The sequence below is a fragment of the Haliotis rubra genome, unplaced genomic scaffold (genome assembly GCF_003918875.1).
Source record: "Haliotis rubra isolate DU_JTF1 unplaced genomic scaffold, ASM391887v1 Scf84, whole genome shotgun sequence".
NCBI lineage: Eukaryota > Metazoa > Mollusca > Gastropoda > Lepetellida > Haliotidae > Haliotis > Haliotis rubra.
Genome location: NW_025767568.1, coordinates 1,792,501 through 1,814,876, shown reverse-complemented (window position 1 = coordinate 1,814,876; position 22,376 = coordinate 1,792,501). Strand labels below are relative to the sequence as shown.

Here is a 22,376-nt window from a genome sequence, read left to right as displayed (position 1 = left end):
CCATGTCAGCGTTACCTACCACCCTCCGAGAAGTGGATTTGGAAGCCAGTTGGACAGAGACAAGTTATGGACGTCTTTTCCTTCTTCTTTCTGATGGAGAACAAGATAAGACTCTGGTGTTCTCTACCACTGAACAGCTCCAGGTGCTGCAGACCGCCGATACCAACTACATGGATGGAACTTTCACCGCCTGCCCTGAGCTTTGGGATCAGGTTTACATAATTTATGCCCGTTGCAACTCTGTGTCATACCCCTTAGTCTTTGCCCTTCTGCCTGATCGTCAAACCACCACCTACGTTAGACTGTTCCGCCTCCTCAAGGAAAAGGTGTTGGAGGAACTGAATCGTCCCCAGGCCCCAGCATAAATACAGACAGAGTTTCAGCTTGCACCATCCGAGCCATCGGGACGGAATTTCCAAATGCAGAGACCAAGGGATGCTTCTTTCACTTCCTCCAAGCCCTGTGGTGGAAGACACAAGATCTAGGTCTCACAGTTGCATACAAGGAGGATCCAGCAGTAAAGGAGTTCATCAGGAAAGCAGCTGCCCTTGCCTTATTACCTCAAGATCAGGTTCAAGACACCTGGATTGATATGGACTCCTCCCCAGCCACTGACCGCATTGAGGACTTCAAGGATTACATGGTCGTCACATGGGTGGACTATGACGCCCGATTCCCACTGTCACTTTGGAACCATCACAACACTGTAGGACCAAGGACCAACAACAACTTGGAAGGTTTTCACAGTCGGATGAACAGATCCCTTCCACACCGCCACCCCAACATATTTCGCTTTGTGGAAGTAATTCGGAGGATCGAGATGGCTGTCAGAGCCAAGCTGAGACAACTCGACTTTGGTGCTGCTCCTCAAAGTCGCAAGCGAGTCTACAGAGAGATCGACAACAGGAACCAGAGACAACAGACACACTGAGTCGTGGCGAGAAAACTCCTCTTCAGTTCCTAGATGCGGTGGCCAACCTCATAAAACATGGCTAACAAGACACGAACTTTAATGGACTTGCTATAACTAAGCATAAATAAGATCTATAAATACAGATAAAATATTGCTATGTAAAAGATATATCTACTTGAAGCTACTGTGCTACTATTATGCATTGTTATTTGAAAAATATTATATTCTTGTTATCAAATAAATATAAGCTTTTTTTTCTTGTGTTTGTATTTGGACTATTCCATAATATTGTGTAGGTAACAGGTGGTTGCTAATCTGCTCATGGAACCGTAAATGTTGTTGTTTTAAGGTGTCTGCGAACTGGCTGTCTGCGTAATGGGAGGACACCTTTACAGACCGCCGCAATATAGCTGGAATATTGCTGACTGCGGCGTAAAAGTAAGCTCACTCGCGCATAACAAATGGCAACAGGTGAACAAGCGAAACTCGTCTAAAGCCGTCCCTTGGTCTGTTTGGAGGAGCATCGACCACCTTATCTTATAAGTGGATTACGACCATGGGTGAGTTTGTACTCCTGTTAAACCTTTAATGCATATGTTGTTTTGCGTTGAGGAAATGTGCCGTGGTCGATGAAAACAAATCTACACACAGGGCTACTGACAAAAGAGTGCTGTTTTTCTTAATCGATCAAATGATTTAGCCATAGAAACCAGCTAAAGAAATGTTTAGCATTATTGTTGTATATAATCTCGCATCGGTCATGGATGTCGGGCGCTGGTGATGAGTCATGGCGCATTACAAAGTATGTTATGTTGAATGTGTGGCAGATAACTGACTGACTGGGTGGGTGAGTGAGTGGATGGGTAGAGTTGAGTGGGTCGGTGAGTAGGCGAGTGGCGATGTGTGAGTGGGTGAGTGGATGAGTGGATGGGTATGTGAATGGTTCAGTGGATGTATGAGTGGCTGGGTGCAGTGAGTCAGCGATCGGTGAGTGAGCGAGCTGGTGGATGGGTGGAGGTGGGTGAATCGGTGAGTGGGTGGTTGGGTTAGCGGATGACCACGATTCCTCATCGTGGTCATCCACTAACCCAACCACCCACTCACCGATATAAATTCTCAATAATTTCTGGTTTTAGGTTCATCCTTAAGCCAACAGCACTCGCACACCACCGCACTCGCACACCACCCCATCCACCCACCCCCTTACCGACAGACCTAATCCCAGCTGTCATCCCAACCTCACCCTTTCCGCTCATCAACCACTTCACTTCTTCCATCTCAACCCCGCACCCTTCCCCTGACCCGCCCTCCCTAAAAACATCCTATAACCGCCATGCCTCATCTCCCACTCCCCAACACAGACCCACCCCTATTACACCACTCGAGCTGAAGCACCCTCCTCTTACTGGTGAGTATTGATACCTATATGAGTATTGTTCTGTGTTATGGACCCATGCCTCCAAACAGTGAGCTCCACCCACTAAACAAGCCACTTGAGCATACCTGATCATGCCTGTGACACATTAAGTGACACTTATCATCCAAATGATGCCCTTGTCATCAACCGTTGAAGATAATATCCTGTCATTGGCACCGCGGCACATACAGCCAGTTGTTTAACGATCCCCTCAATTACCTTCAACAACGTTCCTATCCTCGACACAGGGCAAGTGGTTATCTGAATCTATCGTTAGGTATTGACCAAACATAGACGGTCCTCCTTGCTCTGGTTGCTGTGATACGTGACACTCAACCTGTGAAATCAAGACCAGGAACCATTACCTTTTGTTTTGGAGCATCGGGCTTGAAAGGAATACTTCACCCAGATAGCAAGACATTGCACTGAGTACTACCTGGACTTCACAGTATTGACAGTACTATGTGTAGTTCATAACAACACCTACTAAATTATTAGCATGGTGTATGTGAGCTATCGGGTTAATGTACTTAAAGCGAATGTTTACAGTAAGTCCCGAATACCATCAATAATCTAAACACTGTGGCACTTGCTTGTTTTATTGAATCAAACAAAACAGCCTTGTGTATCCCGGTAACGAATGATTGCATCTGAATCGTCATACAGTTTCTCATTAATCTTCTGAAGTCAGTGGGGCGGTGGGGTAGCCTAGTGGTTAAAGCGTTGGCTCGTCACGCCGAAGACCCGGATTCGAATCCCCACATGGGCACAATGTGTAAAGCCCATTTCTTGTGTCCCCCGCTGTGATGTTGCTGGAATATTACTAAAAGCGTCGTAAAACAAACTCAGTCATTTCAGTCAGTCTGAAGTCAGAAATTAGGCGTTATAATATTTACCTGAAATGAATATAACTCAAATTATATATCTGAATGGACTGATTGTGATTGACGGTTTGCAAATTTTGAGAAAAAAATGTGTAATTCTGTTAAATATGATATGAAATTAAAACATGATTTAAATGACAGCATTTATTTGGATTCCGTTTAACCGAGCACCCTGAGGATGGCCAGCGGCAGGTGGGAAGTACATTAATGCATGTAAGAATGTCCATTCTTTTATAATTAAACTACTGTTTGGATTTACGGGGTTGCATATAACAATAAGCTTTTGTCTGGTTCCACTTTGAATTAAGTATAAAATTTGTGGACATTACTCAAACGTCAAATGTCGTAGGAAAAGACGACCCCTGCGTGATGTAAAATAAGGCAACAGAATAACGAGGGGCGTTATATTGGTTCTAAATTATCAAATCTCGAATCATGGCCCCTGCCAATGATATTTGCTCAAGTGATGTTTTGAAAGAACTGCAGTTTCAGCCCGACTTTGATCCTTCTTGTGTTGTCATGAACTGAATAAACATAATATCAAGCAATAGTATCGATTTGATCTGATACTTTATGTCCGGATCAATTCAGCCTCGCTAATGGCGTTATACCCATGAGATTCCTGGATTCCAAATACAAGACTTGACAGCTGTCTGAAACGTGTTCTTTGTAAAGGAATAAATGGTTCTCATTCGCCATGTTGAGTGTATTATCAGTCTATTCTATTATGCTAAAATATGAGAGATAACCTTGGCCTCGTTCACCACCAATGTTTCGTGTCGGAAATGACGTCAATCACTCCGAACAAAAGAAGATATAAATCTATGTTTGTGGGTTGCTAAAGATGAAACAAACGAGATGTGGTTATTCGATTATGATGCATTTGAACAGGGTTTAGAAGTTGTATATTGGACCTTAAGTCTGCAGTATTTCGGCACCTGTTTTCTGCTTACCAATGATGACTTTCAAATGTTTGTTGGTCAGTTATCATTTAAACCGGGCCTTGGTTCTCGCTTCCTCTCGACGAAGAACGGAGGACATCATGTGACGTTTTAGAACGACCTTTCATTTAACCAATCAGATAGTCTCTTGCCAGAACAGGAAAGTGACAATCGGAACGTGTTTTCTAATCACGCAATCTCGTAAGGGTTAACACGGGACATTCCGAACGACAGTTACCGGCTTTAGGAATGAATCCGTCAAAATCATCGTCTCTCTCTTCAGCGGGATAAACAACTGAATCAGAGGAGACCCTTCAAAACCCGTAGGAAGTACTGTTGTACAATCTCAGTCATTCCTGAATGTTCTTTAAAATATAAAGCATATCATGCTGTCTCAGAAATGTAGCATAGCACGCTCTGTCTCAGAAGTGAAGCATAACATGCTCTGTTTCAAGCATGAAGCATAACATGCTCTGTCTCAACAGTGAAGCATAACATGCTCTGTCTCAACAGTGAAGCATAACATGCTCTGTCTCAACAGTGAAGCATAACATGCTCTGTCTCAACAGTGAAGCATAACATGCTCTGTATCAACAGTGAAGCATAACATGCTCTGTCTCAACAATGAAGCATAACATGCTCTGTCTCAACAGTGAAGCATAACATGCTCTGTCTCAACAGTGAAGCATAACATGCTCTGTCTCAACAATGAAGCATAACATGCTCTGTCTCAACAGTGAAGCATAACATGCTCTGTCTCAACAGTGAAGCATAACATGCTCTGTCTCAACAGTGAAGCATAACATGCTCTGTCTCAACAATGAAGCATAACATGCTCTGTCTCAAGCATGAAGCATAACATGCTTTGTCTCAACAGTGAAGCATAACATGCTCTGTCTCAGAAGTGAAGCATAACATGCTTTGTCTCAACAGTGAAGCATAACATGCTCTGTCTCAAACGTGAAGAATAACATGCTCTGTCTCAAACGTGAAGAATAACATGCCGGAACAAGCTCTTTTTGAGGAATGGTGCAGAATCTACCATGTCATCCGTACCGTGGGTGCCACTTCGCATGGACGCACAAGGACGTTGCACATAAGGCACTAGAAAATCCAAAACAAACCTGTCATGTCTATGTCATTTTGAAATTCACTTTTTGGAAACCATCTTCCGTTCATACCTCATTTCGAAGAGGTTTACATATTGTTTGGCTACGGTTTGGCTTATATAATCTGATATTATAAACATTCAATATTATTATACATGGTTTGATAATCATATCTTCATGGAAAGTTTCTGTTGTCAGTTCATGGATGGCTTGTAGAGTTAAGCCATTTATCGGCAAGTGTGTGATCACTGGACGTGCCCCATGTGTGTCCATATTTCAAAGATTACAGATCACTGCCTTTTAGCTGACCAGTCAAAGACTGAACTCAGTTGACGTTAATGTTTATGACATTGTGTAATGTCAACAACAAAATTGAATCATTACATAAACCGAATATTTATACGTGTTAGCCATTTCACAGACTCAGATAATAAAGTTGTTTGTCGTAGACATACACTATTTATCTGCTACACATTCAGATGGTACAAGGGTCTATATTACTGTGCAGGTCTGTGTTAACTGCGCTGATACTCAAAAAGTGGAATGTATAACCTGATTTAGACTCAGAGAAACTGGAAACAAATATACTGTGATAGGCCCCAAGGAACTAGGTCTGTAAAAAAACTAGGGCTGCACAATATAACCGGTTTACCGGTATTTACCGGTTCAGACATGAAATCAATACGTATTGCGATACCCGGATCGAAAACCAGTTTTTCGACATGCATTCGGAAAACTTCGTAACTCTCGGAAATCTTTGGATATTTCCGTTTTTCACACAGGAAATCAAGTGAAGTTCGGTTTGAAGTTGTGTTCTTATTTTTTGTTCAAGTGTTTGGCAAAGTTTTGGATCTGAATGTTATATATTTACTCATTAATGACCAGTGATCCCTGATATGTCCTGACCAGGTCAAGTTGCTGTCTATAATCTCGGGGCTTGTTTGATAGTGGAGAAACTAATTCAAATAAGTAACCACTGTGTTGATGTTTTCATTGTTTCCTTCATTTTAACATGATTAAATGTTTTTATTCAAGCTTAATCAAGCATAGTGATTTCGTTGTGTTTTTCCTTTATAAATCAAGCATTAACTCGATTATAAGTAAGTTTTGGTGAAGAAAATATTCTTGCAATATATTGCAATACGTATCGCAATATATGCTTTCGAATCGCAACATATCGCAATATGAAATTCTCTGCAATACCCACCCCTAAAAATTCCCCTACAAATATAGAACGTCAGTGCAAAAGAATACCCAATCTTGACGATACTCAGAAACACATTTAGTTTTGTGTATAGGGAACAGTAGCTTTTAATCAAAGGATCAAAAAGAAGGGTAAGAATGTACCAGTAACCTAAAATGGCCGCATTCAGCTATTCCAGCTATATGGTCGCGGACTGTAAATGATCGAGACTTGCCCAGACTTGCCCAGACAATCCAGTGATCAGCATTTAAGCATCAATCTTCGCAATTGGGCTAATGTATATGTAAGATAAGAAGGGTAATCGTATAAATGAGTTTCAAAGACGGACTCACTGGTAAACCTGGAAGGACGGTAACCGTTTACATTGTTCTATATACAAGCACACAAAAAGTAATGAGATAGAATATAATCTGTTATATTTCACATGTCTAAATATAGTCAATGACCGTTTGGATTTGAGATCCTCTAGGTAAACACATATTTTGATTTGTAATTTGTTTTACAGCACGCAGAACTATTCCAACTATAATTGTATATTGCAAGGAATGAGGTAAGGTGAGGTGAAAATAGGTTTAACGTCGTGTTCGAGAATATTTCGCTCATATGACGACGTGCATGCGTGTGTATGTGCATGTGCGGCTGCTTGTACTAGCCCAGACTGAAGCTGATTTATAGTGCTAGCTCACTGAGATACCATGCCGCAGTGAAGCATGAATACCCCACTCAGACACATTATACTGACTCCGAGCCGACCAGTCCTTGTTGTACCCATGAATGCCGTGCGCCAGGCAGGGACCAACAAGTACCATATTTTAACGTCTTTTGGTATGACGCGGTCGGATCGAACCTGCGACCTTCCGCTCTCCGGGAGGACGCTCTAACCACTACACCACGGAGGCGGTCTGCAAGGAATGAACCGGAACCAGTCATGCAAGTGGCGGACGCCAGACCATCCGATCCTTCTATCCGGGGACGCAGCGTCTTTCTGAAGAGGGATGGTAGGTTGACGACACCCAGGCCGCTTTACACCTAGATACTTAATGAGATGTTACTAATTGTTACCCTGCCTGGGCTTGACATTATTGCGATCAGACAAACACTGATGTCAGTATACTGTGAACGAGTGGGTGCCCATGTTGATCTGCATGGTATCTCGGTGGGGTAGATGTATAAAACCCGGCAGATGCCTGGACTTGCACCAGGAGTCACACACTGTCTCAACCTCGAATATTTTTTGTAAGGAAGTTAAATCACATTTCACCTCACCTCCATGTCGATTTATGGAAAGCGTGAAGAGATGGGGAATTGAACCGGAACAGTCACTGGGGCAACTCTGGCCCTTGAACTCATAAAGATAATGACTGCATACTTATAAATGCCAATTTTAGATAGTCACACTGTCGTAACGTGAAGTCTGTCTATAAATTTACAGAAAGTAATCTATATCAACACTTATAAAAAGCAAGAGAAGATAATCTTCAGCCCCTGAGTGGGCGAATCTTGTACTTGTCCAACTTCGATCGGAAGCAAATATCGTATATTTAGTTTCCAGTACATCCATTTTCTACACTTAAACAACAGAGAACATATCCTTCAATGACATTGATGAACCTTTTTATCAACGGCGCCCAGCAACGACGGACAATACAACTCTCCACCATCGACTAGTTAAGGTTCTATTCCAAGTAGACAGTGCCTACCCGTGCTTTACCCTTACAATCAACAATCTGGATCAAATGTAGGCAAATACACTACCGTCGGCATATTTACGAATAGTTCCTCTTTTTGCGTCAATATTCAGTGACTATTGCTAGACACCTGACTGCCAACACTGTTTACCGCTGTCACTGCGGGTCGATGTCTTGGAATCGGGTACTAGACACTGAAATCGTTAGACCACATACCCACGTTACACAGCGCTTGCTTCCCCTTGGTTCCATATCTTAAACTCTGCTGGTCATATTTACGGGTGGTTCGCGCTTCTATTACTGAGGCCTCAAACTGTCCCAACACGTCTCGAATGAATCAATACATACAGTGTGCGTTAGAATTGACTAGCACAGTGTCACCATCCGCTGAGCCTGGACTTGCGAAGATCTCGGAGGACGGAGCAGACGACAGGTAAACGGGCAGACGACACCTGAACGACAATCAAGCAGAGTGGTCCTTTTCGAGGAGACAGTGTGAAAGCAGTTGTTTGGGTCATACATCCTTTTTCTCAGTGACTTTTGGTGGCAATTCACCAAGATATTCAAGGGATATATATAAAGCCAGTTTACTGAACATACAGTCATGTGTGCCATGTTCTTCAGGTTGAAGAAGCCGGGCAAGGACGAGAAGATCGTCACAAGGTGAGACATTTTTGCCACCTGTCATTTTATCATTTTGTCGCGGTTTTCAAAGGTTGTCCATGTATTCATCATGTTCGAATACTCTGTGTGTGTGTGTGTGTGCGTTTGTGTGTGTGTCTGTGTGTGTGTGCGTTTGTTTGTGTTCGTGTGTGCTTCAAACGACAGTCGAATAGTATAATTTTGTCATAGATTCTTTATTCGTAACTACAACATGCTACTTTGTATTTAAGATTAAGTTGTTTTCTTGTCAGAACGCATGGCTGACTATTTAGAGCGTACAGTAGGTTCACTAATGTACGTGCATCGCCGCTCGTTAGTATAAACCAAAACGGCAGGTGTTGTCGTGTTACCATGGTTTAAAATTCGCACAAAGATGGAGTTCCGTCCCCTTCCTTCACAGTTTGGGTAGGTATTATTGAAATTTATGAATGAGTCTTTTCTACAAGAAGTGTCATTCATCTCACATTTGGTCAACCAGTCATGGCTGACTGAACAGTGAATGATTAAATACGAATGTGTATGTCTTCATCTGAAAGTTAAGCAAATCTTTAACTGAGGTGTGTGCACTATTAAACTAATAAAAAAATAATTTGTATAATTTGTGGGAAAAGTCATATGACTGTTAACGTTATAGCGCCTCACAAGAAGCTTGGGTTAACCGGGGTAATGCGTGGATACAGGTGCTTAATAAGTAACCATCGTTATGATTATCACTATTGTTAGAACTGAACTGATACTCGGTCGAGGAGGATCAGACAGGAGTTCATATCAGCTTGTCTTGACCCTTTTGGTGCCAAGGGACAATATGCGGTCCCTCACTATTCACACTCCGTTAGTGCTAAAACACAATATGTGGTCCCTCACTATTCACCCCGTTAGTGCCAAGGGACAATATGTGGTCCCTCACTCTTCACACCCAGTTAGTGCCAAGGGACAATATGTGGCCCTCACTTTTTTCACCCTGTTAGTGCTAAAAGACAATATGTGGCCCCCCACTATTTGCACACCGTTAGTGCTAAAAGACAATATGTGCCCCACACACACACACACTATTCACCTCGTTAGTGCCAAGGGACAATATGTAGCTCCTCACTATTCACACCCCGTTAGTGCCAAGGGACAATATGTAGCTCCTCACTATTCACACCCCGTTAGTGCCAAGGGACTATATGTGGCCCGCACTATTCACCCCGTTAGTGTTAAGGGACAATATGTGGTCCACACTATTCACACCCCGTTAGTGCCCAGGGACAATATGTAGTCCTTCACTACTCACCTCGTTAGTGCCAAGGGACAATATGCGGTCTCTCACTCTTCACACCCCGTTAGTGCCAAGGAACAATATGTGGCCCACACTATTCACACCCCGTTAGTGCCAAGGGGCAATATGTGGCCCACACTATTCACCCCGTTAGTTCCAAGGGACAATACGTGGTCCACACTATTCACACCCCGTCAGTGCTGGGGGGCAATAGGGGGTCCACACTATTCACACTCCTTTAGTGCCAAGGGACAATATGTAGCCCCTCACTATTCACACTCCTTTAGTGCCAAGGGACAATATGTGGACAACACTATTCACCCCGTTAGTGCCAAGGGACAATATGTGGTTCACACTATTCACACTCCGTTAGTGCCCAGGGACAATATGTGGCCCACACTATTCACACCCCGTTAGAGCCAAGGGACAATATGTAGCCCCTCACTATTCACACCCCGTTAGTGCCAAGGGACAATAAGTGGCCCCTCACTATTCACACCCCGTTAGTGCCAAGGGGCAATATGTGGTCAACACTATTCATCCCGTTAGTGCCAAGGGACAATACGTGGCCCACACTATTCACACCCCGTTAGTGTCAAGGGACAATATGTAGCCCCTCACTATTCACACCCCGTTAGTGCTAAGGGACAATATGTGGCCCGCACTATTCACCCCGTTAGTGCCAAGGGACAATAAGTGGCGCACACTATTCACACCCCGTGAGTGCCAAGGGGCAATATGTGGTCAACACTATTCACCCCGTTAGTGCCAAGGGACAATAAGTGGCCCACACTATTCACACCCCGTTAGTGCCAAGGGACAATATGTAGCCCCTCAATATTCACACCCCGTTAGTGCCAAGGGACAATATGTGGCCCGCACTATTCACCCCGTTAGTGCCAAGGGACAATATGTAGCTCCTCACTATTCACACCCCGTTAGTGCCAAGGGACAATAAGAGGCCCACACTATTCACACTCTGTTAGTGCCAAGGGGCAATATGTTGTCAACACTATTCACCCCGTTAGTGCCAAGGGACAATAAGTGACCCACACTATTCACACCCCGTGAGTGCCAAGGGGCAATATGTGGTCAACACTATTCACCCCGTTAGTGCCAAGGGACAATAAGTGGCCCACACTATTCACACCCCGTTAGTGCCAAGGGACAATATGTAGCCCCTCACTATTCACACCCCGTTAGTGTTAAGGGACAATATGTGGTCCTCACATTTCACCCCGTTAGTGCCAAGGGACAATATGTAGCTCCTCACTATTCACACCCCGTTAGTGCCAAGGGACAATAAGTGGCCCACACTATTCACCCCGTTAGTGCCAAGGGACAATATGTGGTCCACACTATTCACACTCCGTTAGTGCCCAGGGACAATATGTAGTCCTTCTCTACTCACCTCGTTAGTGCCAAGGGACAATATGTAGCCCCTCACTATTCACACCCCGTTAGTGTTAAGGGACAATATGTGGTCCTCACATTTCACCCCGTTAGTGCCAAGGGACAATATGTAGCTCCTCACTATTCACACCCCGTTAGTGCCAAGGGACAATAAGTGGCCCACACTATTCACCCCGTTAGTGCCAAGGGACAATATGTGGTCCACACTATTCACACTCCGTTAGTGCCCAGGGACAATATGTAGTCCTTCTCTACTCACCTCGTTAGTGCCAAGGGACAATATGTGGTCCCTCTCTCTTCACATCCCGTTAGTGCCATGGGACAATATGTGGCCCACACTATTCACACCCCGTTAGTGCCAAGGGGCAATATGTGGCCCACACTTTTCACCCCGTTAGTGCCAAGGGGCAATATGTGGCCCCTCACTATTCACACCCCGTTAGTGCCAAGGGACAATATGTAGCCCCTCACTATTCACACTCCGTTAGTGCCAAGGGACAATATGTACCCGCTCACTATTCACGCCCCGTTAGTGCCAAGGGACAATAAGTGGCCCACACTATTCACACCCCGTTAGTGCCAAGGGACAATATGTAACCCCTCACTATTCACACCCCGTTAGGGCTTAGGGACAATAAGTGGCCCACACTATTCACACCCCGTTAGTGAAAAGGGGCAATATGTGTTCAACACTATTCACCCCGTTATTGCCAAGGGACAATAAGTGCTCCACACTATTCACACCCCGTTAGTGCCAATGGACAATATGTAGCCCCTCACTATTCACACCCCGTTAGTGCCAAGGGACAATAAGTGGCCCACACTATTCACACCCCGTTAGTGCCAAGGGACAATATGTGGCCCTCACTTTTCACACCCCGTTAGTGCCAAGGGACAATATGTAGCCGCTCACTATTCACACCCCGTTAGTGCCAAGGGACAATAAGTGGCCCACACTATTCACACCCCGTTAGTGCCAAGGGACAATATGTAGCCCCTCACTATTCACACCCCGTTAGTGCTAAGGGACAATAAGTGGCGCACACTTTTCACACCCCGTTAGTGTCAAGGGACAATATGAAGCCCCTCACTATTCACACCCCGTTAGTGCCAAGGGGCAATAAGTGGCCCACACTATTCACACCCCTTTAGTGCCAAGGAACAATATGTGGTCCCTCACTATTCACACCCCGTTAATGCCAAGGGACAATATGTGGCCCACACTATTCACACCCCGTTAGTGCCAAGGGACAGTATGTGGTCCCTCATTGTTCACCCCGTTAGTGCCAAGGGACAATATGTGGCCCACACTATTCACACCCCGTTAGTGCCTAAAGAAACTATGTAGTCCCTCACTATTCACACCCCGTTAGTGCCAAGGGACAATATGTGGCCCGCACTATTCACCCCGTTAGTGCTAAGGGACAATATGTGGTCCACACTATTCACACACCGTTAGTGCCAATGGACAATATGTAGTCCTTCACTACTCACCTCGTTAGTGCCAAGGGACAATATGTGGTCCCGCACTATTCACACCCCGTTAGTGCCAAGGGACAATATGTGGCCCTCACTCTTCACACCCCGTTAGTGCCAAGGGACAATATGTGGTCCCGCACTATTCACACCCCGTTAGTGCCAAGGGACAATATGTGGCCCTCACTTTTCACACCCCGTTAGTGCCAAGGGACAATATGTAGCCGCTCACTATTCACACCCAATTAGTGCCAAGGGACAATAAGTGGCGCACACTTTTCACACCCCGTTAGTGTCAAGGTACAATATGAAACCCCTCACTATTCACACCCCGTTAGTGCCAAGGGGCAATAAGTGGCCCACACTATTCACACCCCGTTAGTGCCAAGGAACAATATGTGGTCCCTCACTATTCACACCCCGTTAATGCCAAGGGACAATATGTGGCCCACACTATTCACACCCCGTTAGTGCCAAGGGACAGTATGTGGTCCCTCATTGTTCACCCCGTTAGTGCCAAGGGACAATATGTGGCCCACACTATTCACACCCCGTTAGTGCCTAAAGAAACTATGTGGTCCCTCACTATTCACAGCCCCTTAGTGCTAAGGGACAATATGTGGTCCCTCACTATTCACACTCCGTTAGTGCTAAAAGACAATATGTGGTACCTCACTTTTCACACCCCGTTAGTGCTAAGGGACAATATGTGGTACGTCACTATTCACACTCAGTTAGTGCCAAGGAACAATATGTAGCCCCTCACTATTCACACCCCGTTAGTTCTAAGGGACAATATGTAGTCCTTCACTATTCTCCCCGTTAGTGCAATGGGACAATATGTAGTCCTTCGCTATTCACACCCCGTTAGTGCCAAGGCACAATATGTGGTCCCTCACTATTCACACCCGTTAGTGCCAAGGGACAATATATGGTCCCTCACTATTCACACTCCGTTAGTGCCAAGGCACAAAATGTGGTCTCTCTCTATTCACCCCGTTAGTGCTAAGGGACAATATGTGGCCCACACTTTCCACACTTCATTGGTGACAAGGGACAATAGGTCTTCCCGGAAATGGCCCTTTGGAACTGTAAATTAAGATGACAATCACTGGGTGTGCAAAATCAAAATCACAAAATCATCATCATCATCATCATCATCTGATATTTAACATCATGGTGTTAATATTTTATTAAGTATTGCGAATTCCAAAATATGATGAAATTAATAAAGTGATTACCGTGCTTCCCGACCTTTTTTCTGCAATCTTTGAACTTTTAGCGAATGGATTATGCATGTTCGTCATGCACCCATGTCAGATACACGTGACTGTTTAAGTGTCAGACAGCCAATGTAAGAAAATTAAAACACCACAAAACCAAATCAGACCGATGAGGAGGATTAACTTTTACCTACTGTACAGTTATTGAGTATTGACGTTTAGTCTGCAACATATCGTAGAATGTTTTTGTTGAAGGATTGCATATTTTTATCGATTTTAGCACGACGCTGGGGAAGAAACGGCAGTGTCGATTATCGTTGTATTTGTCCTTATGATTGACAGAAAGTATTCAAACCTAAGATATGGAACCACAGCTTTGATCATTAATATGAAGGTGGTACAAGTTCTGTTTAGAAACAGTTTCAGGAATTATTAGCAAAGGCGTTTCACATTGTTATCGCAGAAGGAAATTTGAAAACTTTGCCGAGACATCTAAACGTATGTCGACGCCATTTTGTCGAGAAATTGTTTCAGGGTCGGTTCAGATGACCCACCTTGGACTCACCTTGCCCGTCATCCCACCAATACAAAGCCGGGCGGTGGGGTAGCCTTATGGTTAAAGCCCTAGTTCGATTCCCCACATGGGTACAATGTGTGAAACCCGTTTCCCTGTCCCCAGAAATATTGTTGGAATATTACTAAAAGCGGCGTAAAACTAAACTCACTCACTCACCAATACAAAAGCAATACAACTACAGAAAATATCAACTTAACTATTCTTAAAAAATAATGACACATATATATTTTCGCACTTTGTTTTGTGCTGTAAAGTGAGCATTCCATTTTTTCCTTCATTGAAGCAGTTGTACTCACGCAATAATTTAGGTGCTGAGGTCATAGTATTTATCGTGTCTAATGTACACGCACGCGTACACGCACACGCACGCATACATGATAGCTGAAAACTAATTATGTATGCATATATATCGCCAAATGCGAACAACAAATCTCCTCAGAAAATGGTGTTATTATCATAGATATCATAAATATCATTATTATCATACATAATAACACCACAAGGATTGGATTTCCATCATACAGCCATGGATATTCGATTTACAAATTATTAATGTACATTGTCGTGTGATAAACTATCGCAAATCTTGGACATTTAATATGCCATGCGTAGTATCAGCAATGAGTAAATGCTTTGGATTGATGTCGTTCAATGCTTGTACAGTTTGCAATGTTATTTGTGTAGGCTATTAGGGGAAATATAATTTGTTACATTCTACAATGTGTACGTTTTTGAGACCTTGTGGTACTCAGCAGTACACAAAATCAGTGACTGATCAGACACTGTGAGAGAAGACTGGAATGAAGCATATTTGAATACTTATGGCATTTATTTACTACCGTTTTTTAATATTTACTTGCCCTCAGCACAATTTAGCAGTCTCGGTCTATCGGACCAGTAAGAATTTCGAAGACTGCCTGTGGTATAAGTGCAATACATATGTACGGGAACCTTATAATAGATTTGAGCAATTAGCACACCTCATTGAGGACTAATATATTTGAATATTTACTTGCCGTCAGCATAATTTAGTAATCTCAGTCTATCGAACCAGTAAGAATTTCGAAGATAGCCTTTGATACAAGTGCAATACATATGACCTTGAAGTAGAAGTTCACGTCGAGGATGACGCAGAAAAAGGTAGGACGTTCAGGGTGTCATTCCTAGCGCGGTAACGACGTCATTCTGTGTTGGGTATGGTGCTTACGATCACCTCAACTCTGTACTATGATAGCTATGATGGACGGATCCGTCAGTCCGTTGCCAACTGTACTAACGAGCCCTTGCTAGGAACGTTGTGACTGTAACCCTGTGGCAATATGAGATGCTTCAAACTGTTTGACTTCTGTGTTGCTAGGTAGGAGTGTTCGTTATGTTTGACTGGCTTGAACGGTCATGTCACGCTACAAAGGTTTTATGTGATGCAGGTCATTAAACATGGGTGTGGTGTGTCGAACAGAACTGACAAACCCACTTCTCATTGATCCTTCATGGGATTCGAACCAGACGCAGCGGATCCTGTATTTGCGATGACTACTCTTGTGAATCAAGAAGGCAGAAAAACGAAGAAATGTCATTTTCGGTAATAAGATCTATTTTTATTTAGACTTGGAGGAACATTTTGTTTTGTTTCTCAAGTTTAGTTCTTGCAAGTACGAAAGTACGGTAGAGTTTTACGGTAGAGAAACCGTCAGCTGTTCACAAATGGCTCAGCGGCCTGTGTGGAGACGCGTCCTCAACCGCGTCAGAATCCGCTGTTCGTTGGTTCGAATCCCAGGCTGCACCGATCGGGATATCAATCATTGTGATTATACGACTGTTTATAAGCTCCATGAAAAACTAAACGTCTTCAACCGTCGTTATTTTGGGCTTTCCGTATGACTGAATAAAAATTCGATCCGAATTGAAACCAAACTCGCTCAGCCATTACCAGATACAAACGGGAAACAGCTGGTACCATCACTTACATTTCTGTACATATAACACACTAACATATAACACACAAGCTTGTTTTCTCGGTCTCACTCTGGCTGCTCGTGCATAATCATATAAGTGCGTATCTGTGATGTAACACGACACGAAGGAACAATATTTCCCAAATTTAACCATGTGAGGAAATAAACGTATCAGCAGAGGCTCATATCACCAACGTTTGAAATGTACATGTCATTCGGGCCGCAAAGTGCATTTGTTTCGCAGTGATGAATTAACGATCATTTGGGAGACTATTGAACGTACCAGCAAACACTACAACATATGTAGCTACTGTTCGTAACATGATCTTTTCATGGCCATGTTTTGCACCATGGGCAACATGAAATATGATGTGAATATCGGCTTCTTGGTGGTTTCAAGGACAAGTGGAGACCGATCATGTTGTTGGGGAACACAAGCTACCTGTTCACCAACTGTAACGATAACGTCCTTGTTCTGCTCAGGTGCCCTTATTCTCGAAACGTTCGTAGCCTTAAGAATTCTTAACTTTGATCGTAGCCAATGTGTTAAGAATGGGCTTACGACGTTCGTAGGGTTACGAACGTTTCGAGAATAGCTATCCAGGACAGACTGAAAACGAGCCTTTGAGAACAAGTAGGAAAGTTCCCTTTGTAGCACTCTTCTTCTCGGCTACTTCTTAGGAATAGTAGCATTGCCAATGGATTGTCTACGAAAACTTTTTGCTTTTAGACTGTATCTATCCCATACCAGACCCACACATGTGAAATTTATATCTGTGCATGGATGTTTGGTATGAAAACCGCACTGGCACATTTATCAGATGTTTTGATAAATTTTACCTTTTGACAGTGACGGCTCCGTCAATAGACAAACTGGTAACAGCTGGCTCTGTTGCTGTAACGCTTGCTTCTATGTATGCCAACAGGTCACATTTTGTACCAGTGCGAAACCAAACATTTTCTGATGGGGATAGTGTCTGATTGTCATGCTGCAACAAATCATCTATATTTCCCTTCATGACTGACATGGTTCGTCGTCCTATCAGACGTCCCTTCCTTACAGATAGACACAGGCACCAACGGTCAGATATTCATGGATGATAACGCTAGGCTATTACCATGGTCCGATATAAACCCCATTGAACATCTTTGGGACTATCTTAGACTGGCAGAAGTTATAAGTGAGAAAGAGGCTGGTAGTATCGTGGTCGCCTGTAGTGTTTCATACAATTAGAACAACCATTCTTTCAAAACTGTGATACAATCAGATGAGTCATAGCAACCATACCATTGTTGGTGTTCACGTACTTCTCTGATTGCAAGTAGTTTGTTAATATGTTTCAATTTTAGTTTTTACATGCATCATCTTACTTTCGTAGATCTTATACAATAATCATATGTCTTGTCATATCGTAAGTCCCAATGCTTATGTTTCATGATACACCATTAACACAATGTATGTCGACATACTGTTGGTCTCTTCAGAAGGTGTGTCTTACAGTAGGATATGTAAATAACACAATTGCCTATCATCGAGTTACATGTAATGACAACCAGCTGTTCAATACATGCATATACTTTACGCTGCACATTGGCAGTGTTAGATTACAAACACTTCGCTGAATACTGTGTATTTGTATTCATGAAGCAGTACACGATGAACCGACCTGACTTGCCTGTCATGGAGAACCAGAAACATAACGACCAAACCAATACCTATAATGCAAGGGTGAAATAGTTAAGTAGGTATATATGTTTTCAGTTACATCAGATAAAAATATTGCTCCCATCACATTTAAAAGAGAATTCTTGTACGTATTATGTTCGGTTCAGAGACTCCGGTAAGGAAATCATTGATTGGGCTATTGAGAACCAGGTACATCGGCCTGGCTAATATGACACAGCCATACTATACTATCCAAAAAAAGAAACGCATAGGCGATTTGTATTTTTTAAAATCTATTAATTACCTATTGTGTTCAAACAATCGTCAAAATATGTAACGAAAGTGTTGATAACATGATTTTACACAATTGCACGCGTAAAAAATCGATTTTACCTGAAAATGTTGATTTTGATGAGATTTCTTACAAGGATTAAAAAGGCATCGCCACAACGCATCAAACGTCACCTTCCAGTTGAAACTGTGCAGCAAAGAGCATGCACTGTCTGGCAACAAATATCCAGATTACATCCGTTTTGAAGGAGTTTCAAGGTCAAATCACTACGCAACGACTTGACTCTTCGACACGGAACATCGCCATTGAAAGAATTCACGCTTGGGATTACCAATCATCTGTTGCCAGGCGTCTGAATGTTAGTCTGAGCAGTTTATTACGGCTTGCAGCTCGTTACAACCAAACAGGTATAACAAATGACCGTCCGTGTACAGGCAGAATTCGAGTCACCACTGCAGCCCCAGATCGGTACATCCGGGTACTACATTTGCATGATCGTACTGCCACGGGTGAGAGCACAGCAGCCAGGGTGACTGGACTTCGGAGGATATCCGGTCAAACTGTAGGGAACAGGTTGAAAGAGATTGGACTGGGAGCCAGGAGACCCGACGTCGGGACCGTGCTACGTCTTCACCATCGCGCTCAACTTCTCCGTTATCTAAACGTATCCACTTGGTTGTATAGACATTACCTTCTTATAAACTCGTGTAAAAATTCATGCACTAAAGTCTATTTGTTGATGAGTTATACATGTTTGAAAATACAACATTTTCGCAACAGATTTCTCGTCTATGCGTTTCTTTTTTGGGATAGTATATTAGCCTAGCGTAACATAAACTATGTAAGTTCGCTCACATTTTCTCAGTACCTGAGAATCTCAATACTATCAGTATCAATAGTTTATTTGCTTTTAGGCCACCGACCTATAACAAAGGTTGTACAGTAATATTGAAAAGACAATAATCACATGATGCGCATTTATAAGCGTTAACATAATAAAGATTTCCTTAATTACATGATTGCATGATATATATAATAGGCTACATTCTTAATTATGTCATCATTATAAGAGGTCATTAGTGATATAAATTATGTCTTACTGGTAGTTTTAGAAATGTTTCAAACAAACAAACATCTCAATAGAATATGAGGCAGTTCATGAAGGATTTACATATCTTCTGTTTTGAAGGTAAAAGTAATGATTATGATAAGAGGATATCAATTTTCGATTTATTGAATATTATTGCATTCGATAATATTAATTGTGATAAGCATGATGTTCGATTCAGCGGATACATTACTCTGCAACACTTGTGCACCTGCTTTTAAGTCAATAATATAGATATTGGTATCATTTAAACAGACCTACAGCTCACTTCAGGTACGCATATTGTGTCACACTGCCCGGGTTGGTGACACACAATTTACCAGGTCTCTCTGTAAAGGGCTGTAGAGTGTTTCAGTTCCTACATCATTGGGCGCTATACAAATTTGGTATATCATTATTATCATCATAGCTGTATTTATGTATAGTTGTGTGTGTGGCCGTGTGTGCAGTTGTATGTATGTAGAGTTATATGTATGATTTTTGTATTTTGTGTGTGTGTGTGTCTGTGTGTGTGTGTGTGTGTGTGTGTGTGTGTGTGTGTGTGTGTGTGTGTGTGTGTGTCGTGTGTGCATGCATGTTTGTGTGTATGTGTATATATGGCAGAAATGCTTTGACCTCGGTTGACCCAAAGAACCTTCAGATTGTTTCTAGCATAATTCAGCCAGTTGACTTGATTCAGCCAGTTGACTTGATACAGCCAGTTGACTTGATTCAGCCAGTGTTCCAGTGCTAATCAGTGATAACTTTGGGCAATATTCCACAAATGCAGCCTATGATATACTAATGGTTGCCGGGAGACGGATGAGCACAAGCGCCATGTTTTTACTGCGAAACATAGCTGTGACAGGTTTACAAGTGTTTCATTTCTTGACAAAGCTGCCATTGTACATGTTCTCTTTAATGCATGCTAAACGACAAAAAGGTTCAACATGACCCATAAAGCATCAACGCAAAATAATCATCAAAGTATCAAACTTCAAAAGTATCTATATCAACAATCGAAAAATAACTTTCCTTGACGCATATCAGAATATATATACTATCAATACCTGGTTAACTGTATTCATTACAATGTTTTATTCATGACTGAATCAATACATGAAACTATTTTTCTTTGGCGATGACGTCAGTTGGAGGCTGCGATCCAGGGCCCCGTTCCTCAAAGCGATCGTAGCGCTTCGACAGTCGTAAGTCTATGTTAAAGTTTGGGGGTTACGACAGTCGTAAGTCTATGTTAAAGTTTGGGAGTTACGAGTGTCGTAAGTCTATGTTAAAGTTTGGGAGTTACGACTGTCGTAAGTCTATGTTAAAGTTTGGGAGTTACGACTGTCGTAAGTCTATGTTAAAGTTTGGGAGTTACGACTGTCGTAGTGCTACGATCGCTTTGAGGAACGGGGCCCAGGCTAGCGATTCTCGAAAAGTTCGTAGCCGTATGAAGTTCTTAAGCCCATTCTTAACACATTGGCTACGATCAAAGTTTAGAATTCTTAGGGCTTATTTCGAGAATAAGGCCAGTCAGCTAGTGGTACAATAAGGCCAGTCAGCTAGTGGTACAATAAGGCCAGTCAGCTAGCGGCACACTTAGGCCAGTCAGCTTGTGGTACAATAAGGCCAGTCAGCTGGTGGTACTATAAGGCCAGTCAGCTAGTGGTACAATAAGGCCAGTCAGCTAGCGGCACACTTAGGCCAATCAGCTAGTGGTACAATAAGGCCAGTCAGCTGGTGGTACAATAAGGCCAGTCAGCTAGCGGTACACTAAGGCCAGGGAGCTAGTGGTACAATAAGGCCAGTCAGCTGGTGGTACAATAAGGCCAGGGAGCTAGTGGTACAATAAGGCCAGTCAGCTAGTGGTACAATAAGGCCAGTCAGTTCTAGTACACAGAGGTCGATCAGCTACAGACTACTTAACAGGCCAAGAGATAGAGATAAGAGATATTCACCACGGCTGAAACTCACAGGCTTGGTACATACAAACCAACGAACAACATCCGAGCAAATCGTGTATTCGAACCATCGCATGCCGACGTAGTTGCTGATAATGATGCCTGGGACGTATACTATAGTTTTCATGAGCCATGTATAGTTGACACGCCACAAATCGATTTATCGATTTCGTGCATCATGATCAGAGCAGAAACACATATTCCGCTATATTAACACCACAGTTGTAACGGTTTCTTTATCCATGTGTGTTGATAGTCATGGTTCAGTCCCAGCAATACAAGTAACTGCACAATTATCTCCCCTTTCTGTTACGACAGGTAAATAATGCATTCTAACACATACTCTACTTAGTTACAACAGTCAAATGAGTTTCTATCGTGGTATCAGTTTCAAAAGATGTATTTTCAAATGTCAAGTGTCATTAAAGTTTAGGTACAATGTAAATACGTCATCACCTTGCTGTAAGCAACATAATAGCTAACTGATTGGCTGTCGAGCTTCAATGACCCTCATTATTTCTTTCTTTAATGCGTCATGGAATGGCGCTCTCGCATAACAGGCAGAAATCCTGGTGGTAGCCTGAAAGCATTGTCAGTCATGTAGTTCTTCAAGTATCCGAGCGACATTAGAGAGCTTGTTTTC

General features: G+C 42.9%; 1 protein-coding gene across 1 annotated transcript in view; it reads left to right on the top strand.

The window, feature by feature from the left end:
* The first annotated feature begins 8,457 nt into the window (after positions 1-8,457).
* The window catches only part of LOC124262455, a 54,675-nt gene continuing 40,756 nt past the window's right edge, over positions 8,458-22,376 (top strand). The window contains exons 1-2 of the mRNA XM_046696961.1: positions 8,458-8,589; positions 8,781-8,819. Of these exons, the coding sequence (XP_046552917.1) occupies positions 8,489-8,589; positions 8,781-8,819 (140 nt within the window). The 5' untranslated portion in view covers positions 8,458-8,488. The remainder of the gene's footprint in view (positions 8,590-8,780; positions 8,820-22,376) is intronic.